The sequence below is a fragment of the Lissotriton vulgaris genome, chromosome 10, assembly GCF_964263255.1.
Source record: "Lissotriton vulgaris chromosome 10, aLisVul1.2, whole genome shotgun sequence".
Classification (NCBI taxonomy): Eukaryota; Metazoa; Chordata; class Amphibia; order Caudata; family Salamandridae; genus Lissotriton; species Lissotriton vulgaris.
The window spans coordinates 3,146,453-3,164,576 of record NC_141698.1 but is presented as its reverse complement, the minus strand read 5'-3'; the positions used below and the strand labels follow the sequence as shown (position 1 = coordinate 3,164,576).

At 53.2% G+C, this 18,124-nt stretch overlaps 1 protein-coding gene across 4 annotated transcripts in view; it reads right to left on the bottom strand.

Moving 5' to 3' along the window:
* KDM5C (lysine demethylase 5C) overlaps positions 1 to 18,124 on the bottom strand; it is a 466,536-nt gene that overhangs the window by 111,076 nt on the left and 337,336 nt on the right. For all 4 annotated transcript variants that reach the window (XM_086940146.1, XM_086940145.1, XM_086940147.1 and 1 more), the window contains one exon: positions 17,937 to 18,077. In XM_086940146.1, coding sequence (XP_086796272.1) covers positions 17,937 to 18,077 — 141 coding nt within the window. The remainder of the gene's footprint in view (positions 1 to 17,936; positions 18,078 to 18,124) is intronic.

Below are 18,124 nucleotides of genomic sequence, written 5' to 3'. Positions count from 1 at the left end.
CGGGGGATCGACAGGCATACTGAGTAGCTCGGGATACCAGTATCTTCGTGCCCAGTCCGGAGCCACAAGGATAAGTTGGGCCCGGTTGCGCCTGATCTTCAGCACTCTAGGCAGAAGTGGTATAGGTGGAAAGGCGTACAACAGATCGCAGCTCCACTCGCGACGAAAAGCGTCTCCGAGCGAGTGCCGCCTTGGAAATTCCAACGCGCAGAACGAATATGCTATTTACCAGTATGCATCTGTTCTTGGCATGTAGGGCTGCTGACATTCATATCTGTGCATAGATCGCCGCCCAGTGTTGGGTCCGGATGATTGCACATTGTTGTCCTGGAAGAGTCTTCGAAGTATCACGAGATAGGTGGCTCCTCCCCTGGACTATAGTGCGCATGAGCATCGACTCCATCCTCAGATTGTTTTTAGCCAATGTGGCCAAGATGGAGTGAAACTAAGTGAATGATGACCATGCTAGAAGTATGTGTGAATTCTGCAGCTGCTACGGGCGCCGGGGAGGAGGGCGGGCGATATGAATGTCAGCAGCCCTACATGCCAAGAACAGATGCATACTGGTAAGTAGCATATTCGGTTCGAGGCATGTGGGCTGCTGAATTCATATCTGTGCATAGAATACATAGCAGTCCCTCCATTAACGGCAGTCGCCCGTGCCAGCTGCAGCAGTTTGGAAAAGTGTTTTGAGAACAGCCTGCCCCACAGCTGCCTGCTTTTTGGAGTGCACATCAACACAATAATGCTTAGTAAATGTGTGTGTGGTAGACCATGTGGCTGTTCTACATATGTCTTCCAAAGGAATGTTCCCAAGGAATGCCATAGAGGCCCCCAACTTTCTGGTGGAGTGGGCCCGAGGTGGAATGGTGAGAGTACGTTTGGCTTTCAGATAGCAGATCTGGATACATTTAACGATCCAACTAGCAATACCAGCCTTGGAAATAGGGTTACCTTTGTGGTGTGGTGCAAAGGCAACAAAGAGTTGCTTAGTCTTCCTAAAATCTTTGGTCCTGTCGATGTAATACATCAGGGCCCTTTTGACGTCAAGGGTGTGGAACATTCTCTCCGCCAATGACTCAGGATTTTGGAAGAAAACATGCAATTCAATAGTCTGGTTGATATGGAATTGAGACACGACCTTAGGAAGGAATTTAGGGTTAGTGCGAAGCACTACCCTGTTAGAATGAATTTGAATAAATGGCTCTTGGATAGTGAGGGCTTGCAGTTCACTAACTCGCCGTAGCGATGTAATCGCTAAGAGGAAAGCCACTTTCCACGTCAAGAATTGAATCTCGCAGGAATGCAGTGGTTCAAAGGGAGGACCCATCAGCCGGGTGAGGACCACATTGAGGTTCCACTCCGGAGCTGGTGGAGTCCGCGGAGGAATGACTTGTTTGAGTCCTTCTAGAAAGGCCTTAATGGCAGGCACTCTGAAGAGTGAGAGGTGCTGCCTATTCTGGAGATAAGCGGCCGTCGCAGATAAATGTATGCGAATGGAAGCATAGGCCAGATTACATTTGTACAGATGGAAAAGGTAACAGATGATATTCTGAATAGACGCATTTAACGGGTTAATGTTGTGGTCTGCACAATAAATGACAAACCGCTTCCATTTCGCCGCATAGCATGCTCAGGTGGTGGGCTTCCTTGCCTCCTGAATGATGCCCATACAGTCAGAAGGTAAGTGCAGGTAGCCAAACTCTAAGACTTCAGTAGCCAGATCGCCAGGTTGAGCTGTTGCGGATCTGGATGCTGAATGTCGCCATGGCTCTGAGTCAGAAGGCTGGGTGTGAGACGTAGCCTCTGATGCGGTACCACGAACATTTCTAGAAACGTGGTGTACCATGGTTGGCGAGCCCACGTTGGAGCAACCAGGATGAGAGTCATTGAGTGCTGCCTGAGCTTGCGTGCCACCAGCGGTATCAGAGGTGCTGGGGGAAAAGCGTACTCAAATTTGCCTGACCAGTTCATCCATATCGCATTGCCCTGCGACTGTGGGTGTGGGTACCTGGCGGCGAAGCTTTGGCATTTTGCGTTCTCCGTTGTGGCGAACAGGTCTATCTCTGGATGACCCCACCTTTGGAAGTACGGTTGGAGTACTGATGGATGTATCTCCCACTCGTGCATTTGGTGGCTGTGCCTGCTGAGCAGGTCCGCCATCTGATTGTCTTTGCCCGGGAGGTGTTCCGCCATGAGGAAGATGTTCCTCTGAATGGCCCACTTCCACATGCTCTGAGCCAGATGAGACAGCTGCGGAGAGTGTGTTCCTCCCTGCTTTTGAATGTAGTACATGGCTGTCATGTTGTCCGTCCGGATCAACACCACCTTGTTGCACAGATGTACTTGGAAAGCTTTTAGTGACATGAAGATTGCCATCAGTTCCAGAACATTGATGTGCATCTTCCGTTGCTGTTGCGTCCATAGTCCCTGCACAGTGTAATGGGAGTACATGGGCTCCCCAACCCTGGAGAGAGGCGTCAGTCGTCAGGATGATCTGTGGCACAGGCTCTTGGAACGGTCGTCCCTTGCAAAGGTTTTGTGGATTCCACCAATACAGAGTGTTATGCCCGACCGCTCACCAGCACTAGGTCTTTTAACTGTCCGTGAGCCTGAGTCCACTGACGTGCTAAGCTCTCCTGAAGCGGACGCATATGTAGTCTCGCGTGCAGGACTATGGAGATGCAGGAGGCCATCATGCCTATCAACTGCATGAACACTCTTGCTGGAAGCGAGTGTTGATGTCTGAACTTCTGAATCAGCGATTGAATGCTGCTGACCCTCACTGAATTTGGCTGTGCTGTGGCTGCCAGAGTGTTTATCGTCGCACCCAGATACTGCCGTATGTGGGCGGGCTGGAGGTGGGATTTCGGGTAATTCAGTGAGAATCCCAGATCGTGCAGGAGGTGAATGGTGTGGGACATGTGGGCGGCACACTGCTGGGCTGACTTTGCTTGGATGAGCCAGTCGTCCAGATAAGGGTAGACATGGATGTTCCGTCTCCTGAGATGCACCGCCACTGTCGCCAGGCACTTTGTGAACACCCTGGGTGCCGTGGTGACACCGAAAGGCAAAACCTTGAACTGGTAGTGCTGGTTTTGTATGGTGAACCAGAGGTATTTCCTGTGTGAAGGGTGCAGTGGAATGTGAAAGTAGGCATCCTTTAGGTCTAAAGTTGCGAGAAAATCCCCCTGACTGAGCAACGGGAGCACTTGCTGCAGGGTCAGCATATGGAAGTGCTCAGACAGGATGTAGTAGTTGAGTGGCTTGAGGTCCAGGATGGGCCTGAGGGATCTATCCTTTTTCGGTATTAAGAAGTACAGGGAGTAGACCCCTGTGCCTCTTTCCTGCACTGGCACAAGCTCTATTGCTCCTTTTGGCAGCATGACGGTGACCTCCTGCTGCAATAAGTGCAAGTGCTCGTCCGACATAGGACGGTGTCTTGGGGGCATGTTGGGTGGAGTGGATGTTAACTCCAGACAATAACCGTATTGGATAAGGTTTATGACCCACCTGTCCGTGGTGATGGACTTCCAGACGAGCAGGAACAGCTGGAGTCTCCCCCCCGACCGGTGTCGTGTGGTCGGGGGGCAGTGACAAAGGCGTCACTGTTTGCTGGTGGCAGAGGATCTGGAGTTGTTTCCACGTCCTCTGCCCTTGGCGCTGTTGCCACGATATCCACCTCGACTCTTGTTGGTGTAAGTGGTCTGAGTGTGGCCCTTGTAGTACTGCATGGACTGGGAGAGCTGGCCCCTGGAAACGCCTCTAGTGTTGGAGCGACGAAAAGACCCACCCCGAAACTGCTGGGACTGTAAGGCACCCATGGATTTTGCAGTCTCAGTGTCCTTCATCTTTTCTAGGGTGGTGTCGACCTCTGGGCCAAACAGGTGATCTGGGTTGACTGTTTGGTTAAGGATGGTGGTTTGGATTTCTGGCTTAAATCCAGAGATTCTCAGCCAGGCATGTCGCCGTAGCATAACACTAGTGTTTATAGCTCTGGCAGCGGTATCAGCTGCGTCCAGAGCGCACTTAATTGAAGCGTTAGAGATCAGCTTCCCTTCCTGAATCAGCATCTCAGCCGCCTCCTTGTACTCATCGGGCAGGTGCTGCAACAGGGTCTCCAGTGTGTCGTAGTGTGCCCTGTCATGGCGCGCCAGAAGCGCTTGTGTGTTAGAAATGCGCCAGATGTTGGCTGCCTGTGCTGCTACCCTCTTCCCCGAACACTCAAAGACCTTGGATTCTTTGTCTGGGGGAGGAGCATCACCCGTAGTCTGAGAATTAGCCCTCTTCCAGGCTTTCGAGACGACAAGGGAGTCCAGAGGCAACAGTCCTTTGATGTAGGTAGGATCAGTACGCGCCGACTTGTATTTCTTGTCAATCCTAGGGTTTATCACCCATGCCCTGGTAGGTTCTTTAAAGATCTCAGCAGCATGCTTTAAAACACCTTTCAGCATAGACAGAGTCTTAACAGTTTTTTCTGAGACCGAAAAGGTGTCAAAAAGGAAATCGACATCCACAGGGTCAGTATGTAGCTGGACGTTGTGATTGTTAGCTGCCCGCTCAATGAGGGCATTGAAAGCTGCAGAGTCTTCTGTAGGGGACGTTTTAGCAGAAAAAAGTTGAGGGTCTTGTCCTGATTGAGGATCCCCAGGGTCACCACCAGCTGCCCAGGGTTCATTGGTATCCTCAGGGTCTGTATAGACAGGATAACTGTATTCATCCTCATCATCCCCCTCACCAGCATCCTCATCATCCCCCTCACCAGCGTCAATATCCGAGTAAGTGGGCGAAACATTATGAGTCTGTGGGGAAATTGGCTCCACCAAGACGGGAGAGCAAGCAGAGTCCTTTTTCTTGAGAGGTATCTTGTAGGACTCCAGTGGGCGTTCTGGGGCGATTTTCCGCTTGAGGAGGGAAAACTTGCCCGTTTCGGCATCGATGAAGTGTTCCTGACGCTCGTCCCCCGAAGGTTGTCGAGGTTCCGGGCCGGGGACCACCAATGACCCCTTCGGCACCGGTGAGACCTTTTCGGGCACGCCGGCCACAGCCTTAGGAGCGAAGGCCTTCGGCGCCGTCTTCGGCGGCAACGTGAAGTGGATGGGCGTGGACGCCTTAAGTGGTTTCTCCACAGGTTTCGCAGGCGGAGGATCCTTCGGATCGACCAACGCGGTGCCGTCCCTGGTGCGCTGCAGGGAGTCCGTCACCTTCTTGGTGAACGCGGCGGATGGGCGCGCCGGTTCAATGGAATCCTTCGAGGTCACTTTCGGAGTCGACTCGCGTGGCGCGGCGCCCTTGGCCTTGTCCTGCGGACGCGGGGTTGTGGGGACCTTCGGGTCATCCAGCCGCTTCTTCGGGTCACCGAGAGTTTTCTTCGGCTCGCCGACAGTCTTCTTCGGGTCGCCATGGCTTTTGCTGGTGTAGACCGTCTTCAGCGCCAACGCGCCCGGCTCGACCACCTTCACTTTAGTCTTCGGCGCGGCAGACTTCGTCTCGACGCCCTTGACTTGAGCCTTCGGTTCGGCAGCCACCTTCTGCTTCTTCGGCGCCGAAGCCTCCGAGGCCTTGGAGCCGACCAAAGCGATGCGCACTTTCGGTTTCGAGGCTGGCACTTGCGCAGTATCTGGCGTCGAGACCGTAGGTTTTGCTTTCGGTTTCGTTGTGCCAGGGAGTGGCTCGGCAGCAATATCCGTGGCCGAGCCCGAAGGCGGGGCCATAGAACCCATAGCGAGATCTTGGGTAAGGCCCGAAGGCGATCCCTCGACATGGGCCTTATAAATTGGCACGACCCCAGAGTCAGGTCGAGGAAGCTCCTCATCCGAACTATCCTCCATGGCCCCGAGGGCCCCGTCGTCGTCCCCTACCTCATCGACGACTTCTTCGCCCTCGAACATCTCAGCATCAGCGTCGTAGTCATAGTCGACGTCCGACGCGGGGTTTGACTCCGAAATGTCCTGGATAGATTAATCCTCGACATCCCCTGCATTGAAGATGTCCACAGGCGCCGGTGCAGCTTGCTGGGCCTCCTGGCGTGCAGCTCTTCGAAGCTTAAGCGTCTTCTTGGACCTGAAGCGTGAACAAGCCATACACTTGTCCTCATCGTGGTCCAGCGACAGACACTTGTTGCACACCGGGTGGACGTCGATGTGGGGATACTTTGAGTTGCAGACCGGACATCTCTGGAATGGACTTCGGTCCATGATGGACGGTCGATTGGTCTGGAGCGTCGACTGGGCCTTCCGCGCCGAGACCACGCGGGAGTAGAGAATCTGGCTCGGAACCGAGCTAGAAAAAGCAATGCCGAACGCAAGACAATACCGACGTATTAGACTAAAGACCTTTTGGTCTCAAGAAAGTTTTCTATCGATTCCGACAAGAGGGAATTAAAGACATCCGAACCCAATGGCGGAAAAAAACAATCTGAGGATGGAGTCGATGCCCATGCGCACTGTAGTCCAGGGGAGGAGCCACCTATCTCGTGATACTTCAAAGACTCTTCCAGGACAACAATGTGCAATCATCCGGACCCAACACTAGGCGGCGATCTATGCACAGATATGAATTCAGCAGCCCACATGCCTCGAACCTGATGACATTGCGCGTTGTCTTCTGTGGCGAATAGATCTAACCAAGGCTCTCTCCACTGCAGAAAGAGGCCTTGCGCCACGTCTAAGTTCAGACGCCATTCGTGATCCATCATGCATCAACGGCTGAGTTCGTCCGCCCTGGCGTTCAGAGAACCTGCCAGTTGTTGAACCATCAGAGTCACGCCCTGATGTTCCAGCCACTGCCAGAGGCTCAGAGCCTCCTGGCATAGGGTCCACAACCCCATCCCGGCCGGTTTGTTGCAGTACCACATGGCAGTGGTGTTGTCCGTGAACACCTGCACTATACTCCCCCGGACAGAGGGGAGGAATGCCTTCAGTGCTAGACAAATCGCCCGCAGCTTGATATGGAGCCGGGACTCTGCCGGACACCAGAGGCCTCTGATCTCCACCTCTCCCATGTGGCCTCCCCAGCCCTGGAGGGACGCGTCCGTCACAACTACGTGCTCCGGGTGGGGTAGGGAGAGGGATCTGCCGCTGACCCAATCGCGGTCCGTGAGCCACCACTGCAACTGTCTTGCAGTGCCCTCCGAGATCAAGACATGGTCGGACAGGTTGCCCTGATGCTGGGCCCACTGAAACTTCAGGTCCCACTGCAAAGCCCGCATCCGCCACCTGGCGTGATGCACCAGAAGGATGCAGGAGCCATCAGCCCCAGAAGCCACAGCGTCAACCTTACTGAGACTCGGGGATAACGGCTGTGTAGGAAGGTACATCCTGACTATGGTTGCCCCCAACTTTTTGCCCTGTGTTTTAGCTGGTTTTGGACATAGTCGACCTGGGACCCTGCCAATCAGGACCCCAGGCCTACTGCTCTCTCTTTAAAATGGATTCCATGTACCCTAGGTACATTACCAATTGGTACTGGGCCACCTTATCAGACCCTGTAACTCAGGGCATAGGTGTACCCAGGGCTGCCAGGGACTGCAGCATGTATTATGCCACCCCTGGCTGGCCTCCTAAATTTGACACAACTGGCTGCATGACAGCTGGGGCAAAGTCGTGTAATCACCCTTTGCTGTAGGTGTAGTATACCTATACCTAACCCTAAAATGGACACACAGATTCCTATCAGTCACTCCTATGGCAGGCCTTGACAATCCTGAAGGCAGAGTGCTTGGAATCGTGTGAGATGGTGCTCTGGCATGAGCTGAGCCTGTCTGCAGCTTGCGGAAACAAGTCCTAATAGCTGTTCCATGATATCGCATACCATATACTCTTAAGTGCATTATAATCCTCGCGGTTAAATGCTATCTTTGGTATTGCTTTATCAAAACATGTCGAGTAAGGTGTCATACGAATTGGAATACTAACCCCTCGCCAATTCTGGCGACGGGGTTAGCATTCCACCCTTCTAGAGGGACACGACATGTATGTAACTGTGAACCCCGGTTAAAGTTAAGCAAAGCCTCAGCTCCACAAAATGGATGCTGCCACCACAGACACGAGTCTGACCCCCTGCAGCTGGGAGTCCTCCCAGTGAGGGGAGCCTGGACAAAGGGTTTCCTGTCAGGGGCGGTGCTAGCACCGTCCCAGACATGGTTTTGTGTATCCTGGGTAGGCAGGGCTTTTCAGGAAGGTGACTGCTGAGTGGCACCCCGGTGCTCACTACGCATAGGCCAGTCAGAACCAGTTCCAGGGGCACACCAGCCCCTGGCCTGGGGAAGTCCGGCAGGGGAGAGGGGTGTAACCACCCCCCTCCTGGTCCCACCCATAGGCAGGACCTAGTCACCGGGTCAGCCCCCTTTTTTAGTATAAAGATAGGAGCGGGCCCCCTGTTCAAATTAGATCATCTTTGGAATCAAGATACCACTTTCTTCGAAAGGACTTCACGATTTCTTCTTCAAGATTCTCCCTTGTGGCTAAGGAGTAGTCACCCTGCATCAAGCGGGCACCATCCTAAAGAACACTGCGGTCTGCTGCAAGTCCTTCATCACGAATCCGACGACCCAGCTCGACGAGACCCGGCTTCCCTGGCACCTCTGACCTCTACTCACCTCTACAGCCAAGCTGAGAACCGTGAGTGCGACGAGACCTCGAGGGACAGACGATCGCCAAGACTGCACGACATCTTTACTGCAAGCCCACCGTGTCCTCCACTGGTGAGTGCTTTGGGGTCCGAGAAGCCCCGACCCTGCGCAGCTCCAGCACCCAAGGTCAGCCTCCCTGCATCTCCACGATCTGCGTGGGGCCCTTCTGCTGTTTGCTGTGCACCGCGTTGTTTGGCTACTAGCCGGCTGGCTTGTGGCCTTCTGAACGACGCCCGACGACTTCACGACTGCTGGTCTGGTTGCTCCAGACTGGCCCTTGCTTCCTTCTTGAAGAGAGGCACCCCGGACCCTCCTGGTCCACTCCAGACGCCATTTTGAGTCCACCGCGTGGGCTTGAATTTGCCAAGGCTTTGTTGCCCAATCCTGGGTCCAGCGACGCCGACAGCTTCTATCTTCGTGGGACAGCTCGATCCTCCATCCTGGTCGCCGACAACGCCTCCTGGTCCGTGAGATCTTAGAGCTCAAGCGTCACCCACTCACCTTGTCAAGGTGGCTACCATCCGGTGCCCTCCTGGTGCCCACTGACTACTGGCTAGTAGTCTCGAACTTGGTCCCCTCTGCTTTCAGGTGTCATCTATCTTCGAGATCCAGGCTTGGATCCAACTGAACTTTCTTCACTGGTCACCGGCCAGCATCTTTTCTTCCGGCTCCTGGTCCGTCTACGAGGATTCCCGACGTCTTTTCAGACCTATGCAGCTGCAGCCCCTGGGCTAGGTAACTTCGGCATTTCGGTGCCCCAGCATAGCCTCACTATCCAAGGGTCAGAATCTACTTTCGTTTTCTCCCTACCAGGTCGGGTTCGCCCGAGAACACTAACTTTCTAATTCCTAGCTACCATAGACTTTTGTCCGCATCTCGCGTGAGAGTGCACACACTGCACCCGAGTCCCCTAGGCCTCCTAGAAGTAATCTAACGATTCCCTAGTCAAGTCCTAGCGATTCCAAAAGCTATTAGTACTGTACTTACCTGCTAGGAATTTCACATTCCACTTTCAGAGTATATGGTTTTCCGTGCCCCTCGGGCATTTGTATATACTGTGCTAACTTAAGTATTTTTGTAAGAGTTTTGGTTTGTGCTTAGTACCCTGTCCTCATAAAGAGTACAGGGCTGTTGTGATCTTTAATAAATAACTGTTTATTTTCATAACACTTGTGTGGTGTCCTTTCACTTGGTGTTCAAGGGGTATATGTGTGGTAAACAGCTGGCTTAACACGCCCTCTCGAGTCTTTAGCCTTAGACTGCTCGTATCCATGCTACTAGGATAGCTGGTCTATAAGGTTGACTTACAACCAATCATCAATAAGGGTTGCTGGACTGATACATAGTGTTCACTAGAATAGTGAGCACTGCATATCAGGCCACCTTCTCACATCGGCTGAACGATCGAAATCAGAGCCTGAATATCCCGAACCCGCTGTTCGGGAGGATAAACCCAAAACTGCGCCGAGTCCAGAACTGCTCCGATGAAGAGGAGCTTCTGAGAGGGACACAGGTGTGACTTCGGCACATTGATGGAGAACCCCAGCAGGTGTAGGAGGTCGGCCATAGTCTGGAGGTGGCTGACGACTGTCTGGGGCGAGCCCGCCTTCAATAATAAGTCGTTGAGGTAGGGGAAGACTGAAACCCCTAACCTGCGCAGATGAGCTGCGACCACCGCCATCACTTTCGTGAACACCTGTGGGGCGCTGGTAAGGCCAAAGGGGAGCACGGTAAACGGAAAGTGCTCGTGGCCTACCGTGAACCGCAGGTAACATCGGTGGGCCGGCAGGACGGGGATATGAAAATAAGCGTCCTGCAAGTCCAACGCTACCATCCAGTCTCCTGGGTCCAGAGCAGCTAGGACCTGAGCTAGTGTCAGCATCTTGAACTTCTCCTGCCGGAGGAAGCTGTTGACGTTCCGCAGGCTCAAGATAGGGCGTAGGCCCCCTTTACCCACTCTTGGGTACCAGAAAGTAGTGGGAGTAACAACCACACCCTACTTCTGGCCCAGGAACGCGCTCGATGGCCCCCTTGGCCAAGAGGGCCGTAACTTCCTCTCGTAGAAGTGTCAAGTGATCCCCCGACACGCGGTGGTACCGCGGTGGAATGGCTGGAGGGGTCGCCTCAAGGGGAGGGAGTAGCCCCTTCGGACGATTTGCAGCATCCACCTGTCTGATGTGACAGTGCGCCAGTGGAGGTGGTAATGGCGAACCCTGCCCCCCACTGGCGTCACATGGGCCTGAAATCTCGGACTAGGAAGGTTTTGAGGCGAATGCTGCAGGGGCGGGTGTGGACTGGCCTCGCCGTTGTCCCAGACTGCCACCACTGCGGTTTCCACATCCGCCACCGCGCTGGACAGTAGTCTGCGGCCCGTGGCTGGCTGGACTGTGTGGGGGCGCTCCTTCCTTGGCCGCGAAAGGCGGCCGTTTGCTGGCGCAGTGCCGAGAGGCCCAAGGACTTGACCGTAGACCTGGAGTCCTTAAAGAGCTCAAGCGCATGGTTTGCCTTGTCACCAAAGAGGCGACGGCCATCAAACGACATGTCCATAAGGGTGTTCTGGACATCAGCCGAAAAGTTGGCGGACCTCAACCAGGCGTGGCGACGAATCGTCACCGTCGTTGCCATTGCTCTGCCCAGTGAGTCTGTGGTATCCAGTCCACACCGGATGGAGTACCGTGCTGCATCTCGACCCTCCGCAAGGGCTTGGGTGAGTTTAGTCTGGATCTCCGCCGGACATTGTGGCAGCACGTCCGCGACCGTGTCCCACAGAGAGTGGGTATAACGGCCCAAGAGGCACACGGTGTTGACCGACCGCAGGTCTAAGCTCAGGGAGGAGAATAGCTTTTTCCCGTATTGCTCGTACCTCTTGGATTCCCAATCGGAGGGAGCTGTCAGGAATGCAGATTGGGAGTTAGAGGCCTGGATGACCAGGCTCTCGGGGTGGAATGGGTGGACAGGAAGCAAGGGTAGCCCGGAGCCGGGCGGTGGCATCTGGCCATGTTCCTATCTACAGGCTGACCTGTAGCAGGCTTGGACCAAGTGTTCAAAAGAACGTCAGACAAGGCCTCATTAAACGGCAGCAGAGGCTCAGCCGAGCTGGTCTGCGGTTTAAGGACCTCAGTGAGGCGGTTAGTCCTCACGGCCGCGACGGGGAGCTCCAGGCCCAAGGCCTTGGCCGCACGCTTCAGCACCACACTATGGGCAGCCCCCTCCTCCGTAGCCACTGTAGGAGGAGAGACAAAACCAGGGTCTGGCGAGGTGTCCAGACCACTGGCCTCCCCTAGCTCACCTGTCCAGTCCTGGTAAGACTGGCACTCCTGTGCCAGAGGGTCCTCAGACCCCTCCCAATCCCCCTCGCCACCCATCTCCTGAGACTCGGCCAAAGGATGGGGCCGGGTCATAGAAGTAGAAATCTCCCATCGGCGTCGAGAGCAGTGCCGTTCCGGCGCTGGACACGAATTGAGGGAGGGATCGGGGACGGCGTGGGGACGACACCCTGGGGGCTGGCGCCGGCGAGGTCGACTGGCGACGACCCGGACCCGATGCTGCGGAGCCGGGACCTAAGTCACCGGCGGCGTCTGGACCAAAGCACCCGACTGCGTCGGCCCGAAGAGCCCGACCCGCAGGGACCCCCAGTCGGGGCGGCTGGGCCCGAAGGCACCGCGGAGCCCGACGGAGGAGTGCGCGACCTCATGGCCGTGAGGAAGGCCTTAATCTCCCCGGCATCGCGTTCTGCCCTGGGACCGACTGGTATGAAGCAGGTCGCGACGCCCGGGGCTCCGGCGGAGCCGCAAGGGCGGTGTCGCCCGAGCCCCCGGTCGCGTCACGCGAGCGTCGGGGGGAGTCGGAAAAGCGATGATGTCTCTTCGTCTTCTTGTGCTTACCCGAGGACTTCGAGCCCGAAGACTACTCCCGGAGCTATGGTGGATCCGATCCTGCGACCTGTCCCTCTACCTCCTCGCGGACCGGGACCTCGAGCGGTGCAGGGCCGACTGCCAGAGCTAGAGTCGCTTGCGGGACCGCTCCCGCCTAGCTTTAGACGTCAGGGCTCGACAGTCGGAGCAGGCCTGGTCGTAGTGGTCGAGGCCCAGGCAATGAAGACACCGCCAGTGGGGTTGGTAACAGACATCAGTCGGTCGCAGTCTGCGCAGGGTTTAAACCCGGGCATCCCTACCAGCACCGGAGTCGTTAGACTTCGAAAAGGATCAAAAAAATGATCGAAAAAGTTTAGTCAAAAATTGACTAAGGGGTACCACTTTTTCCAGATCTGCGTTTGCTGGTGCGTAAAAAAAAAGAACTGACGTCAGCGCGCGAGGGCAGCGTCTAAGTACTCCGGCGACATCATCCGGGCGCGAACGACGGACACGGAGCCGCAGACGACGCGCAGGGGTACTGCTACGCTAAAGTTTCCGGATCCAGTCTGACGCCTGGGTATATTCTAAGGTAAGGAATCTAATACTAACCTGTTTCTTTCAGAATTTGCTCCTAGGAAGGTCTTTTATTGTTTTGGCTTTGTGGTTTATTTTGTAATTTATTGAAAAACCCCATCTTTGTAATGTGATCCCCTGATGAACGTGTGTGTAACAGCCTAGCTTTGAACTTGCCTTTACCAGCCATCAGTTTAGGTAGGAATAGATCTTTATCCCTCTCCTTAGGGATGCAGCAACCGCCGCTAGGCGCTTTGTGAAGACTCTTGGTGTTGATTTTATCCCGAAGGGCAGGACCCTGAATTGGTAGCGGGTGTCTCGTGGAAGAATCCAAGGTATTTCTTGTGAGCTTGGTACCTGGGGATGTGCATATAGGCGTCTTAAGTCTATTCTTGCCATGAAGTCCCCTTTTTTGTGGTTGTGGGATTACTTCCTGTAGTGTTAACATCTTGAAAGGGTGTATTCGAATGAATTGGTTTAGGAATCGGAGGTCTAAGATGGATCTTAGCGCAAGATCTTGCTTTGGTACCAAGTAGTAAGGTGAATAGTTTCCTGTAGTGTTCCCTCCTTGGTACAGTCCCTATTGTTGGTTTTTGTACGAGTTCTGTTCTTTGGAACCTCTTTTTTGGTGAGGGTCTGTTAGTTCTATACAACAGCCGTTGCGAGCCGTTCGAATCTGTCTGCGGTGGTGCTTTTGCATTGCAGTAGGTGGTGAGCTATTCTGCCTCCCACTGGTGTTGTGTGGAGGGTCTTCCGTTGTGGGCAGTCAGTTGGAGTCTGCTCCTCCCCTGGGCTTCCTCTACCCCGCGAGGGCTGCCTTGGTTGCTGTTGCCAGGCTTGGTATCCGGACTGCTGGTTTGATTGCTGTCTGCCGCCCTGTGTTTGTGGTTGTTGACCTGTCGGGAAGACTCTTCGGAGGTTAAACCCTCCTCTTTTGAAAGTGCCCTTCTGTGGCAGGATCCCATAGCCCTGGCAGGCTCATGATTCATCTGCCTCACTTCAGAATCAGGCGTCTCCTGTGAAGGGTTTGGTAATTGAGCTTTGGAGCTCTTGCTTGAAGCCTTTAGCCAGGCGTACCTTCTCAGTGTTGTACTTGTGCACATTTCTCTGCTGGATGTATTGGCTGAGTCTAGGGCTGGTTTCAGGCAGGTGTTTGCTATGTACTTTCCCTCCTTTATGATGGATTTTGCTCTCTTGTCCTTTTCTGGGGGCTTGTTCATTAATTCCCAATGTTGATGGCCATAAATATTGAGGAGGGCATTCGAGTTCGCAATGCACCATTGCGTTGCTGCCTCCCTCTCCATCTTGTGTTACCTTGGTGGATCGTGTTTACATTTCTAGGAGGAAGCAAGAGTCCTTTCTCCTCCTCTAAGGGGACCCTGAAGGTATCAGTTGCTCTCTTGATGAGGCTGTTGTAGGAGGCTATGTCGTCTGGTGGCGAATCCTTCGAGGGAAAGCTATAGACCTCTTCTGGGCTTTCAGTGTCGAGGTTGTGCCATTCTCTCTCGAAAGTCCTCAAGCCTTCCTTCACTTCTGGAGCGCTGAGCTACTCTTAGATATCCTCCTGAGGTTTGGGGGTTGCGGAGCGTCAAGGGTATCTTCCGCCCCTTCGGCATTTGTGGCAGAGGGTTTTGGTGAATTCTGAATTCCATCAGCACCTCAAACTCCTTTTTTAGTTGATGGTGTATCACATTTTCCGCTTCCAGGTGTCTTTCTCCACCTCAAGGGCCCTTTTCGTGTCTGAGGCAGGGGAGATCCTCTTCTTGGTTGTGGTAGATTATGCCTCCGCGGGTGTGGTCTTTCCCTTCGCAGCCTCTCTATCAGCAACTGCCTTCGATTTTGATGTTTTTCCCTGGTCTGTTTTCCTGGGGGTGGAATCCGTGGGTTTCTTTTGGTCATGGCAGACCCTTGGTCGTAGTCTTCTTTGACGCCGGGCTGCCCTTTGCGCCTTCTTTACAAACAGCATGTGGATTACGATGTGCGCACTTGTGGTGGCAAAAATTTGGCAAAATTCAAAAGGGTATTTTCCATGGCCCCTACCTTGCCCTCTTTCGATCAATTTGCGTTGTAGCTCTGTCGAGGGACCCCTACGGGGAATGGTGTCTGAAGGTATCTCTCCTTCTCCAATGTGTTAAGTCAATGACTGAATATTTTTTCACTGCAATTCCTGGATTCGTTCGGGGATTTTGTCAAAAACTGCAGAGTGTTTTCCTCTGCTTCCAGACCCAATGGCGGAAAAAATAATCTGAAGATGGCTACCAAGCACTGGAACTTCCATGGCGCTGTCTCACGCCACACAAGGGATGGACCATGTATCCAATGGTGGTTGAGGACGCCTCAAACAAGAAAATAAACACACTAAGACAATTCCAGACCCAACCACTAGATGGTGGAATAATGCACAGCATGTGAATCCAGAAAAGGATTCATGCCACTGAAGTGGACAAATGTATCTAGTTATCGATGCTGATAACATTATTAAGGTTCATCCCATGGCTATGGTGACCTTCGAGTGGGGTGGGGGTATGATCCAAAAGAAGGTGGTCGTGTCCTCTAATTCCAGTCTGCTAGGGAATGATCTGGAGTCCTCAGCCTGGGTTGAGGTTGAGCTGAAGTCCCATGCAGCCATGTTGGGAACAACTGAATGGGTGTGTGCGAAAACAAGAGCACAGCGTTAAGCCCAGGCTGAAAAATAATAATTGAAGCCTGGAATAATGGGCCAACACTCCAAGAGAAAAGGCAATTAGTCTGCGAAACCAACTTCTACAGAGACAAAAGCTCAGGTCCCCTCACCTCAGAAGCTTGGGCCTTACACGGCAGAGCTATTGGGTCAGGGGAACCCTCCAGGAAAGATCTTTGCCAGGGACAGAGGACCTGTCCCACTCCTGAGAGAGTGACCTGCTGACCAGGAAAAGGTAGATGTAAGTGGCTCTCACCAAACCTATTGGGGCGAGAAACTTCTGTATACGGAGGCCAGAGACCCAAGTCTGGTGCCACTAGGAGAGTGGTAGGCCATCAGCAATAAATTGTTGTGTCTTGTAAAGCGCACTGCTACCCGGAGGCCTCGTAGCGCTATAGACCGCTGGGGAACCCGTCCTGGCTTTCCCTGTGAGATAGTCCCTCCTGGGGGTCTCCAAGGTGAAACCAGGCATCCCCGGCGTTTGTGTGGGGCCGTTGTGGAGATTAGGCAAGCTAATGCCCAGAGTTGCCGAGTGTGCTCCCAGGTCGGAGTAGGCACCGATGCGAGAATTATCAGTCCGCTGATCCTGGTCCAAGACCCTGCCGCGTCGGGAATCGAACCCTTGTCCCGGGCCGTTCTCTGCACTCGGGTCTGCCGCCTCTAACCAGTGAGCCACACCTCTCCACCAATACTCCAATACAGAGTTCTTACTCTCATTAGCATGACATACCCCTAGCAGGGCATCTTGGCAGACAAAGACTTGAAGTTTAGTCACCCACCTTTACTGGCCAATCATGTCCCAGAAGGTAAGGAGTATTGTAACTATTGTGTTATCCGCCAAGCCAGTGGCAAGACATGCAACCACCTAAAGGCCTCCTTGATTCCACTACCAGTGGTCGGGGTTCCCTTTGAAATGGTAGGGGTTGACCTCCGACAGCATCAGGATACAGATTCATACAGGTGGCAGTGGATCACGCCACCAGGTATCCTGAAGCAATTCAGCTCTCACGGCTCCTGCAGTTGCCAGGGCCCTCCTCAGTATCTTTACTAGAGTGGGCTTTCCTAAAGAGGTGGGGTCAGGCAGAGGTGGTAACTGCATATCTAGCTCCCTAAACGTTGTGTGCGGTGACACACGCTTACCTCTCCATCTCACCCATAAACCAATAGTGTAGATGAAAGATTCAACAAGACCATGAAAGGTATGATCATGCGACTCTCTGAAAAACTAAGGAGGAGATGGGATGTCCTGTTGCCATACCTGATTTTCGTCTACAGATAAGTACCACAGAAAGGAGTGGCCGTTAGTCCATTAGGGCTTCTGTTCGGCCATCCTGCGAGGGGACCACTATGTCTAGTGAGAGAAGGCTGGTAAAGACTTCTCAAAGAGCCCAAGCTAGATATTGTGAACTATGTGGAAGGCCTACATTCAAGGATGGCGGAGTACATGGGTAAAGAAACCAAAAACCTTGAGGCCAGCCAACGCTCCAGTAGCTCTGGTACAACCTAAAGGCTGCACTGGTGGTTACGAGCAAGTCTGCGCTCATGTCTACTTCTCAGTCTTTATTTTTAAATAAGTTGCACACTGAGCCAGAATCGAACAAAGGAGCAGTTGAACGTGCGCATTATTACCTCAAGGAAAAGAAGATATGATGCAGACTATAGAAGGCTTCCTAGAGAAAAACAAATTGCAAAGTCCAGGCCCAACACTAGATGGCCGAAGTGTGCACAGAAGGTGCATCTGCAGCCAACACACACTGAATATGTATCTCCATCAATACATTTCTTCACCCAAACCACCATCAAATTCACCAAAATACATGACCTGTCCTTGAATCTATGAACCTACAAAACAATCTGGTCAACCACAATTTCAAGACCTCCCTTTCAAGCTTGGGGCAGCCTCAAGGCTCCTGCCAGCTCATCACATTGCCGACGCCTTTGTAGCAGCCAGAGTTCCAAACAGCCAGATGGCAAAAAAACGTAAGATGGTGGGGAGTTGCAAACAAAGGACAATAAGCTATTTTTAAACGAACGCTCAGAGACAAATCTAGACACTAAAATTATCACAGGATAATGCAGAGCATGCAAATCACCATTAAATGTGAAGAGATCCCAGCTAAAAAGCAGGGGGATATAAACATTTTAAAAATACTGCTGACCCCATCACTATGGCCACAAGAGAAAACAAAGTACTCACCACAGAGCCAGGGTCTCGGAGGTCCTGAGCAGACAAACCAAGCCCTTCTGTATCGGATTTATACACACCAAACTCCTTCTCTTGTTTCCATTTGGCTCTTTTAATACTGTCAGAGCCCGCGTCTGCACACGGGCACAGCACCTGTGGGGAGAACCATGAAAAATAAAGACAGCTTCTGAGAATTGGGA